The sequence below is a fragment of the Palaemon carinicauda genome, chromosome 2, assembly GCF_036898095.1.
Source record: "Palaemon carinicauda isolate YSFRI2023 chromosome 2, ASM3689809v2, whole genome shotgun sequence".
Classification (NCBI taxonomy): domain Eukaryota; kingdom Metazoa; phylum Arthropoda; class Malacostraca; order Decapoda; family Palaemonidae; genus Palaemon; species Palaemon carinicauda.
In genome coordinates, this window is record NC_090726.1 from 198,433,389 (window position 1) to 198,445,888 (window position 12,500).

General features: G+C 31.4%; 2 protein-coding genes across 3 annotated transcripts in view; one reads left to right on the forward strand and one right to left on the reverse strand.

Moving 5' to 3' along the window:
* Nucleotides 1-3,696, forward strand: part of LOC137622906 (uncharacterized) — a 9,059-nt gene extending 5,363 nt beyond the window's left edge. The window contains exons 4-7 of the mRNA XM_068353458.1: nt 4-206; nt 935-1,064; nt 1,804-1,947; nt 2,109-3,696. Of these exons, the coding sequence (XP_068209559.1) occupies nt 4-206; nt 935-1,064; nt 1,804-1,947; nt 2,109-2,674 (1,043 nt within the window). The 3' untranslated portion in view covers nt 2,675-3,696. The remainder of the gene's footprint in view (nt 1-3; nt 207-934; nt 1,065-1,803; nt 1,948-2,108) is intronic.
* An 8,494-nt stretch (nt 3,697-12,190) lies between these two features.
* Nucleotides 12,191-12,500, reverse strand: part of rdgC (retinal degeneration C) — a 180,733-nt gene continuing 180,423 nt past the window's right edge. For both annotated transcript variants that reach the window (XM_068361016.1, XM_068361008.1), the window contains one exon: nt 12,191-12,500. This exon is cut by the window's right edge and continues 161 nt beyond it. In XM_068361016.1, the coding sequence (XP_068217117.1) occupies nt 12,393-12,500 (108 nt within the window). In that variant the 3' untranslated portion in view covers nt 12,191-12,392.

Here is a 12,500-nt window from a genome sequence, read left to right on the forward strand (position 1 = left end):
CAGGTGAAAGCAGGCGGACATCCTGTGGAAGCACTGCACTTATTGATCTGCCTGCAAGAGACTCAGTCTTCCTTTTATACAGGCCAGATGACAGACAGCAGTCGAATTTCGAGTTTTCTCTGTACACAAATGAAGAACTCGTCAGCAATCTCAGTTTTACATCTAAGCCCATTTACGGATGGGATATGATTGAAATATATGAAGAAGTCAGTAATGTATACCATAGTATCTTGACTCATACTTGTTTTGATTTGATTTCTAGAATTCAGGCCATACGGGGTATTGCTTAAGGTCATTTATTGCTTCTGGGATGGTAGTTTACTTCCTAGAGCTGTAGAATTCTCGACATCGATCTGGTTGTTCTTTGCAAGTGTTACAATTATCTATTATTTCTCAGATTTCATGGGTATTGCTTATATTCTATTTACTTGACTTGTTTGCACAATAATTGATGTACTCTGAAATTTAAATTTTTACTTTTCTGCACAATAATTGATGTACTCTGAAACTTAAACTTTTACTTTTCTGCACAATAATTGATGTACTCTGAAACTTAAACTTTTACTTTTCTGCACAATAATTGATGTACTCTGAAATTTAAATTTTTACTTTTCTGCACAATAATTGATGTACTCTGAAACTTAAACTTTTACTTTTCTGCGCAATAATTGATGTACTCTGAAATTTAAACTTTTCCTTTTCTGCACAATAATCGATGTAAACTGAAATTTAAATCTTGCATTGAAATTTATATTTTGCTAAAATTCTACAGAGATTTCTTGTAAAACTTTCCACATATTTCTGCCAAACATTCACTGTCAATTTCCTTTCAACCGAGGCAGAAACCAAGACTTCAACTTTCTAGAAATAATGTATGTGCTATATTAAACGATATCATGTCTTGTAACAAAATGATTGTACAATTATCTTCCAGAGAATTGATCTAAGATACAAAAAAGACGTCATCATTCCCAATGGATCAAGAACATTACAAGGAAGGCAAATCAAGGTATCCAGCGAGGCTTCAATTCAGTGGCAAATGTTTTCTCTACCTTTTGAACCAGGTATGAGATTCAAACAATTCTAACATTTCACTTTGCCTACACATACACCGAATAGTATCTCCTATTCTTTACAAATTCTCTTTCTTTATATCCCTGACAACACTTAAAGACCGAAAAATTCTTCTTCACTCAGGGGGTTTAACTACTGCACTGTAATTGTTCAGTGGACACTTTCCACTTGGTAAGGGTAGAACAAATGTTTTGTCTTAAGCAGCTCTTCTAGGAGAAGGGCACTCCAAAATCAAACCAATGTTCTCTAGTGTTAGGTAGTGCCATAGCCTATGTATCATGGTCTTCCACTGTATTGGGTTAAAGTTCTCTCGCTTGAGGGTACACTCAGGGACACTATTCTATCTGTTTCCTTATTTTCTTTACCCATTGGGCTACTTTCCCTGGAGGAGCCCTTAGGCTGATAGCATCCTGCTTTTCCTATTAGGGTTGTAGCTTAGCTAGTAATAAGAATAATAATAATGCTGGAATAATTAACCTTTTCCCTCACCCCGAGCGCTGTTCAGTATTCATTGTCATTGTTTTGCTTCGTTATGAAGTGAATTTACAGATTTATCATTTCTCAGTTGCCTCATCTCTAGTATTATTTCACATCAACATTATCATACTGTTTATGATTGATAATCAACAAATAATTAAAAATAAACCTTCTACTACTAAGAGGTTATATAATTACATCCTTTACATCTATTACTTATTAATTGATTTGTTGTTATCTCCAAAAATTAAGTTGAGAGCAAAGAACAAGAAAGAAGATTCAACTCCTCACCACTCTGGCTCGTGATTACCACCATCAGCTTTCTGTACCTCTTGACGCTTACTGCTGGTGGACTGTACATTCGTCGCTTGAAGGAATCGTCTCGGCGCTCTGAGGGTATGTTATTGTCTAAGGACAGTTGATTATCAGTAAGTAAAGTTATGTTATACGATAGAACCTTTTACCACCTTGTAATATTCAACTTTAATAATATCTACAGCAGAATAACTTCGCATTTACTCAAAGCTAACTAGGTGTTAACATATTTCTAAAACCAGGTCCAAGCCCTGAACCAGTTATTGTAGAAACCCCATCAAAGATAGTTCAACCAATGATCGAGGGTGCAGGGGACCATGAGGAGGCCTTATACGAAGAAGTAGGAGATTATGAAGAAGCCACACACAATAAAGCTAGGAATTACAAACGTTACATGCACGCGGATTCTAGAACCGGTCAGCCCGCATACGGAAATTCCGAATACAGTGAGCCCATATACGGAAATTCCAAATACAGTGAGCCCATATACGGAAATTCTGAAAACAGTGAGCCCATATACGGAAATTCTGAAAACAGTCAGCCCATATACGTGAATCCTGGAAACAGTAAGAACATGCATGAGAACCCCAGCATAGCTAGGGGACCTGTTCGTGAGAATATGAAAGATGCTGACGATTATCTAGATATGGGCCGGCTGCCTCTCGCGCCTCACGCTAACCATGAAAAGCTCAGTGTCTCTCACAACATGCCACAAAGAAACACTGAGAATCATATACGCCGTCACCAACCTCTTGGTCGAGACAACTATGGGTACATGATTCCTAAACATAAGTCATGCAAGAATTGAAACTGAAATATTGGTACGTGGATCAAAAATGATAGTTGATTAAAAAAAAGCTGGTTGTGATACATGTTTGATTCACCTAGCAAGACAATTTATGATATGATTAGAAACTTTTGTATTGATATTCAGTTGTGGAGCCTACTGTACATTTATACACAGTGAATCATCTGTAGCCATTGCTTTGCCCACCCTAGTCCAGGCTTGGGTGGAGAGGTGGTTTTGGTGCTGAACCTATTATTGTTATTATTATTACTTGCTAAGCTACAACCCTAATTGGAAAAGCAGGATGTTATAAGCCCAGGGGCCCCAACAGGGAAAATAGCCCAATGAGGAACGGAAACAAGGAAAAATAAAATATTTCTGAAGATGTACATTGTACTATTATAACCTTGCCTGATTTTCTTTCCCTGATATGTTTACTGTACTATTATAATAACTGCTTTTATTTCCTTGATATGTTTACTGTACTATCATAACTTTGACTGCTTTTATTTCCTTGATATGTTTACTGTACTATCATAACCTTGACTGCTTTTATTTCCTTGATATGTTTACTGTACTATCATAACCTTGACTGCTTTTATTTCCTTGATATGTTTACTGTACTATTATAACATTGCCTCCGTTAATTTCCTTGATATGTTTACTGTACTATTATAACATTGCCTGCTTTAATTTCCTTGATATGTTTACTGTACTATTATATCATTGACTGCTTCAATTTCCTTGATATGTTTACTGTACTATTATAATAATGACTGCTTTTATTTCCTTGATATGTTTACTGTACTATTATAACATTGCCTGCTTCAATTTCCTTGATATGTTTACTGTACTATTATAACATTGCCTGCTTCAATTTCCTTGATATGTTTACTGTACTATTATAACATTGCCTGCTTTAATTTCCTTGATATGTTTACAGTATTATTATAACATTGACTGCTTTTATATCTTTGATATATTAACCATAATACCATTAATTACCATTATATAAAGATAATGAATAATTTTTTGTTTGTAGAAGTGCCTTTTCATTATGTAAAGATAATGAATAATTTCTTGTTTGTATAAATGCATTTCCATTATATAAAGAAAATGAATAATTTTTTGTTTGTTGAAGTGCATTTCCATTATATAAAGATAATGAATAATTTCTTGTTTGTAGAAGTGCATTTCCATTATATAAAGATAATGAATAATGTTTTGTTTGTATAAATGCATTTCCATTATATAAAGATAATGATTTATTTTTTTTGGAGAAGTGCATTACCATTATATAAAGATAATGAATAATTTTTGTTTGTAGAAGTGCCTTTTCATTATATAAAGATAATGAATAATTTCTTGTTTGTATAAATGCATTTCCATTATATAAAGAAAATGAATAATTTTTTGTTTGTTGAAGTGCATTTCCATTATATAAAGATAATGAATAATTTCTTGTTTGTAGAAGTGGATTTCCATTATATAAAGATAATGAATAATGTTTTGTTTGTATAAATGCATTTCCATTATATAAAGATAATGATTTTTTTTTGTTTGTAGAAGTGCATTTCCATTATATAAAGATAATGAATAATTTCTTGTTTGTATAAATGCATTTCCATTATATAAAGAAAATGAATAATTCTTTATTTGTGTAAATGCATTTCCATTATATAAAGATAATTAATAATTTTTTGTTTGTATAAATGCATTTCCATTATATAAAGATAATGAATAATTTCTTGTTTGTAGAAGTGCATTTCCATTATATAAAGATAATGAATAATGTTTTGTTTGTATAAATGCATTTCCATTATATAAAAATAATGATTTTTTGTTTGTTTGTAGAAGTGCATTTCCATTATATAAAGATAATGAATAATTTCTTGTTTGTATAAATGCATTTCCATTATATAAAGAAAATGAATAATTCTTTATTTGTGTAAATGCATTTCCATTATAAAAAGATAATGAATAATTTTTTGTTTGTATAACTGCATTTCCATTATATAAAGATAATGAATAATTTCTTGTTTGTAGAAGTGCATTTCCATTATATAAAGATAATGAATAATGTTTTGTTTGTATAAATGCATTTCCATTATATAAAGATAATGATTTTTTTTTGTTTGTAGAAGTGCATTTCCATTATATAAAGATAATGAATAATTTCTTGTTTGTATAAATGCATTTCCATTATATAAAGAAAATGAATAATTCTTTATTTGTGTAAATGCATTTCCATTATATAAAGATAATGAATAATTTTTTGTTTGTATAAATGCATTTCCATTATATAAAGATAATGAATAATTTCTTGTTTGTATAAATGCATTTCCATTATATAAAGATAATGAATAATTTCTTGTTTGTATAAATGCATTTCCATTATATAAAGATAATGAATAATTTCTTGTTTGTAGAAGTGCATTTCCATTATATAAAGATAATGAATAATTTCTTGTTTGTATAAATGCATTTCCATTATATAAAGATAATGATTTTTTTTTGTTTGTAGAAGTGCATTTCCATTATATAAAGATAATGAATAATTTCTTGTTTGTATAAATGCATTTCCATTATATAAAGAAAATGAATAATTCTTTATTTGTGTAAATGCATTTCCATTATATAAAGATAATGAATAATTTTTTGTTTGTATAAATGCATTTCCATTATATAAAGATAATGAATAATTTCTTGTTTGTATAAATGCATTTCCATTATATAAAGATAATGAATAATTTCTTGTTTGTATAAATGCATTTCCATTATATAAAGATAATGAATAATTCTTTATTTGTATAAATGCATTTCCATTATATAAAGATAATGAATAATTTTGTTTGTATGAATGTATTTCCATTATATAAAGATAATGAATAATATTTTTTTGGTATAAGTGCATGTCCATTATATAAAGATAATAAATATTTTGTTTGTTTGTAGAAGTGCATTATCACTATATAAAGATAATGAATAATTTTTTGTTTGTAGAAGTGTATTTCCATTATATAAAGATAATGAATAATTATTTGCTTGTATAAATGCATTTCCATTATATGAAGATAATGAATATTTGTTTGTTTGTATAAATGTATTTCCATTATATAAAGATAATGAATAATTTTTTTTGTTTGTATAAATGCATTTCCATTATATAAAGATAATGAATAATTTTTTGTTTGTATAAATGCATTTCCATTATATAAAGATAATGAATATTTTTTTTTGTATAAGTGCATTACCATTATATAAAGATAATGATCTCACTGTAAATATGCCCTGACGATAGCCGTTACTTATAGGCCGAAACAGCTATCTGCAAGAATTGAATAAATGGATCAGCATATTAAAAAATTCCATCTTTTCCTTAACATTTTCATCCCTGAAGATGTCGAAGACTGGTATCCTGACACCGTTTATAATAAATACTAAAAGTAAATTCAATTTAAACCCATAAAGGCAAAGATGTCCCTCGTAAAAGTTAAATAGCTTTCAGGAGACCTGATTCTGAGATGAATCTAAAAATACCGCTAGGGGTACTATAGTCCATTTCTTTTAGCGAGTCATATTTGCACCGACTCGCAACGGTGCCCTTTTAGCTCGGAAAAGTTTCCTGGTAGCTGATTGGTTAGAATTATCTTATCCAACCAATCAGCGATCAGGAAACTTTTCCAAGCTAAAAGGGCACCGCTGCGAGTCGGTGCAAATATGACTCGCTAAAAGAAATGGATTATAGGTCGGCCAGGGCAGCAGCTACCCGTTGAGATACTACCACTAGAGAGTTCTGGGGTCTCTGACCAACCAGGCAGTACTACATTGGATCCTTCTCTCTGGTTACGCTTCATTTTCCCTTTGCCTACCCATACACTGAATACTCTGGCCTATTCTTTACATATTCTTCTCTGTCCTCATACACCTGACAACACTGAGATTACCAAACAATTCTTCTCTCCAGGGGTTAACTACTGCACTGTAATTGTTCAGTAGCCACTTTCCTCTTGGTAAGGGTAGAAGAGGCTCACTAGCTATGGTAAGCAGCTCTTCTAGGAGAAGGACACTCCAAAACCAAACCATTGTTCTCTAGTCTTGGGTCGTGCCATAGCCTCTGTACCATGGCCTTCCACTGTCTTGGGTTAGAATTCTCTTGCGTGAGGGTACACTCGGGCACATTATCTAGTTTTTCTTCCTCTTGTTTTGTTAAAGTTTTTATAGTTTATTTAGGAAATATTTATTGTAAAGTTATTGTTAAAATATTCTATTTTTCCTTGTTTCCTTTCCTCACTGAGCTCTTTTCCCTGTTGGAGCCCCTGAGCTTATAGCATCCTGCTTTTCCAACTAGGGTTGTAGGTTAGCAAATAATAATAATAATAATAATAAAAATAATAGAATCTTGGCAAGGATGAACCTACTTACCAAATGGCTCAAATTCAATAGTAAAGGAATTGAATGCTTATTACCAAAAAAAAAAAAAAAAAAAAAAAAAAAAAAAAAAAAAAAAACAGGTAGTTGATTGTGGAGATTGATTGATTGATTTTGAGTTGTCTGGCATCCTGACATCGACAGTCATTGATGCCGATCGTTTGCCATAAATAAATAATAAAGGTTAATTTAATTTAAACCCATAAAAGTAAAGAAGTCCTTGTAAAAGTTAAATAGCTTTCAGAACACCTGATTCTGAGATGAATCTAAAAATAAAGCTAGCATAGTACAACACATTCTGGCCAAGAATCTTGGCAAGGATGAACCAGCTTACCAAATGGGTCAAATTCAACAGTGAAAGAACTGATTGCTTATTACCAAAAACCAGTTGTTGATTGTAGAGAAAAAAAAATGACTGAAATTCAAGATATAGTAGAATGCTCCTCATAATTTAAAGGTTTAAAACTTTAAAGGCCACTCATGAATGGCAGGGGGAAGGGACAGTGACATTGCCCTATCGAGCAGGACAATGCCCTAGAGACTGACAATATATACATATGATCAGCAACCATACCCATTCTCCACCCAAGCTAGGAACAAGGAAGGCCAGGCAATGGCTGCTGGTAACTCAGCAGATAGACCTATAGGCTACCCCAAACCCCCATATTCTTAGCTCAGAACTAACGAGTCTGAGCGGGACTCGAACCCCAGTCTGACGCTCACCAGTCAGGGACGTTACCACATCGGCCACCACAATCGTGGATTGAATGCAGAACTCACGTAAAATTCAACATTATCGATACTTTATGTATTATCTTTATAAGTGATCAATTAGTGCAAAGTAGGCCATGAAAAATTAAAACTGCGAAAATAGATTCTTCAGAATCTCAAAACCAAGGATTTTATAATATTGTGGTGGCCGATGCGGTAACGTCCCTGAATGGTGAGGGCCAGACTGGGATTCAAGTCCCGCTCAAACTCGATAGTTTCTTTGGTCGATGCAACCTCACCATCCTTGTGAGCTAAGTTATGGAGGTTTGGGGGAGCCTATAGGTCTATCTTTTGAGTCATCAGCAGCCATTACCAGGGCCCCCTTGGTCCTACCTTGGGTGGAGAGGGGGGACTTGGGCGCTGATCATATATATATATATATATATATATATATATATATATATATATATATATATATATATATGGTCAGTCTCTAGGGCATTGTCCTGCTTGATAGGGCAAAGTCACTGTCTCTTGCCTCTGCTATTCATGAGCGGCTTTTAAACCTATAAACTGTTGAAACTATGAAGAAAAAATTCAACCATTGCCTGAGTTAGTATTTTCTTAAGCCTACATATAGGCCTACTTGATAGTAAAACATCAGCTGATTTCACACTTCTTTCTATAGCTACTCAAGAGACTTGTGATGGAGCCAAGGAAGTGAGAGAGAGAGAGAGAGAGAGAGAGAGAGAGAGAGAGAGAGAGAGAGAGAGAGAGAGAGAGAGAGCATCTCATCTAATTGAAGCAGTTCGAGTGAATTATTTTAGAATCTTAGCAGCAGAAGACACCTTTTTTTTATTTTGCGTGTGTAAACAAACACTCATAGATTAAAACCTTTTATTTACATACGTCATAATAATAAATATATATGTATATATAGCGTTTCATAGTTTCTGTAGATACGAAGCATTTAATTTTTTCAAGGTTTTTCGAAAGATTTACTAAGTGGAAAAAAGTTAAATATAGGAGATGGTATCCATGCATGATTTGCCTACCAATTGAAAAAAAAAGGGGGGGGGTTTGGGTTTAAAAAGCCTAAGTGGTGGTAATTATATACAAAAACTTATATATTTGTTTCTCTTCTCTAACAAAGATCAGTTTCTCAGCTCTGGAGTCTAACAATATTTAAAGACATCCGAATATACATGTACAAACATATATAACACACAAACACTCACTCCTCACAAACACACAAACATACACACACACACACACACACACATATATATATATATATATATTTATATATATATATATATATATATATATATAGTATATATATATATACTGGCGGTAAGATTTTTTCCATGTTTTACATGTAATAGCTAATTGTAAAAATGTATACATAGAAATACACACTCAAGTACGCTCATACTAACACACACACATATACACACACGGAATATCAGGTAATATATGTATATATATATGTATATATATGTGTATGTATATATATGTGTATATATATGTATATATATGTGTATGCATATATATATATACACATATATATTGTAAATTCTGCACATTTAGACGTGTTTGTCATAACTAAATAAGCCAGATATTATACTACCTTAATATCTGGATTCTCTCTTTACCCCGGGATCAGAGACCCAAGGGGGAATCAAATCAAGGATAATAGAGAGAATCTAGATATTAAAGTAGTATAATATATGGCTTATTTGAATATATATATATATATATATATATATATATATATATATATATGTGTGTAAGTGTGTGTGTTTGTGTGTGTCTTACTTATAACTGTAATCGAACAGTTTAACATATTTTTCCAAAAAGGCCCATAAGAGAAACAAAGGAAATATTAATAAATCACTATATTTCGACCAATACACATTGGCCCTCTTCAGGGTGTGAAGTATATTGGTGGAAATATAGTGATTTATTTATATTTCGTTTTTTTCTTTTATGGGCCGTTTTGAAGACACACACACACACACACACACATATATATATATATATATATATATATATATTTATATATATATATATATATATATATATATATATATATATATATATATATACTTGTATATATATATAAGTATATATATATGTATGTATATATAAATATATATATATATATATATATATATATATATATATATGTATACAGTATATATATATATATATATATATATATATATATATATATATTTATAAACCGTACACAATATAAGGTATTGATTCGTTCCCTCGTTTTCTCTCTTTTTGCATAAGTTCAACATTTGCATAAAGTAGCCTCAAATATAAAGGACAAGTGAGGCTAAAAACTCAGCTTTGCTAAGGACAATCAGCTCTATCCGTTTTCTATACATGCGGATCATATGCCAGCACGGACTCCTGCTTTTATGAGATCCCAGTTCTTAAAAAAAGGGGGGGTTGGTAAGTGACTAGAACAGCAAGCAGGGATTTGATATACGATTTGATTATAGAACTAATTTTGATTGATTCACCAGTGACTTGAAGACAGGAAAATAGCAGAGGAAAATTATCATGCAATTTGCCCCTGAGTTGTGAGATTGAAATACTCTTCACACACGAAAAATAAATGCGATAACATTTCAAATTTGATCTTAATTTCAGCAGATACTATCAAAATTTCTATGATCAAATGAGGACCCATATAATTAAAAGTTTGAAAAGTATAATACGTTATACACTATCAAATTTCTTTGATCAAATGAGAACCCATGTAATTATAAGTTTGAAAAACATAATACGTTATATAGTATCAAATTTCTATGACCAAATGAGAACCCTTATAATTATAAGTTTGAAAAGCATAATACGTTACATAGTATCAAATTTCTATGATCAAATGAGGACCCATGTTAAGTTCTTAAAAGTACAAATAATTAAAAGTTTGAAAAGCATAATACGTTCCATAGTATCAAATTTCTATGACCAAATTATTATCCATGTTAGGTTTTTGAAATTCCAAATAATTAAAAGTTTGAAAAGTCTAATACGTTCCATAGTATCAAATTTCTTTGATCAAATGAGGATCCATGTTAGATTCTTAAAAGTACAAATAATTAAAAGTTTGAAAAGCAGACTACGCTGTATAGTAACAAACACTATTCACAAAAATAACCTCCTACATGTATCAAAAAGGCCCAAATGTTCAGAAACCCTTAACACCTATCTACAAAGCTTTTCGTAAACGTATCTACTTGAAAGACAACTTTATAAGTGAGGAAGTTAAGTAGAACATTAAGTAGGGGAACTACCATTTGAAAGATTTCCTGTATCCTTCTCAATGCCTTTCTTAAATCGACACAATCCAATCTTTATCTTTATGATCTGTTGGAAAATATATCAACATTTCCAACATGATCCAATCTTTATGATCTGATGGAAAATATATCAATATTTCGAACATAATCCAATCTTTATGATCCGATGGAAAATATATCAACATTTCGAACGTATTCCAGTCTTTATCATCTGTTGGAAAATATATCAACATTTCCACCATGATCCAATCTTTATGATGTTAGAACATAATCCAATCTTTATGATCTGTTGGAAAATATATCAACATTTTGAACATGATCCAATCTTTATGATCTGTTGGAAAATATATCAACATTTCCAACATGATCCAATCTTTATGATCTGTTGGAAAATATATCATTTCCAACATAATCCAATCTTTATCAGGTTGGAAAATATATCAACATTTCCAACATAATCCAATCTTTATGATCTGTTGGAAAATATATCAACATTTCCAACAAAATCCAATCTTTATGATCTGTTGGAAAATATATCAACATTTTTAACATGATCCAATCTTTATGATCTGTTGGAAAATATATCAACATTTCCAACATATTCCAATCTTTATGATCTGTTGGAAAATATATCAACATTTCCAACATGATCCAATCTTTATGATCTGTTGGAAAATATATCAACATTTCCAACATGATCCAATATTTATTATCTGTTGGAAAATATATCAACAAGATGACGATTCTGCTTATTGTTTTTATTATACAGTAGATTCATTCACAGTCAACATGTGAAAAGGGGTAAGCTTGGTCCGTAGACTTGAGTAAAATGTTGACGATATTCATTAGTGGAGGTCTGAAATCTCTGATTGCTATTCATATTTGTAATGAGGTTTTATGCTTAAAATGGAAGAATTAAAATCTCTCATTTCCTTAAATGACAAAAAGGAAGAAAGGTTCTTTCGCTACACCGAGTTCATGTTTGCTGTTTATACATTGCGTGGAATAAATAAATGCAAATGGTTAAAATATTACATGACGTATAAAAGTTGAAAGTGAAAAGAAACCATATTCGTAGATGGTCTTGGCTAAACTTTATCAGGATGACATTCAGAGGTGCGGTATGTATGAGCATAAAGATAAAAATAAACTGTATATATACATATATATACAGTCAAGTCAATAATATCGTAAAACCTACGCGAAGCTATTATCTGTTATTTTGATGGAGAAAACGTCTTGAGAAATGCCAGCATTAATTATAAAGATTTGATTCGTTATAGCTGTTTGTCGTTCATTAGGGCGCGCGTATCCCCGTTGATATTGACTTCCTCATCTTCGTAGTCCTCATCCTCCTCGTCAATGCTCTTCTGTCCCGATTCCAC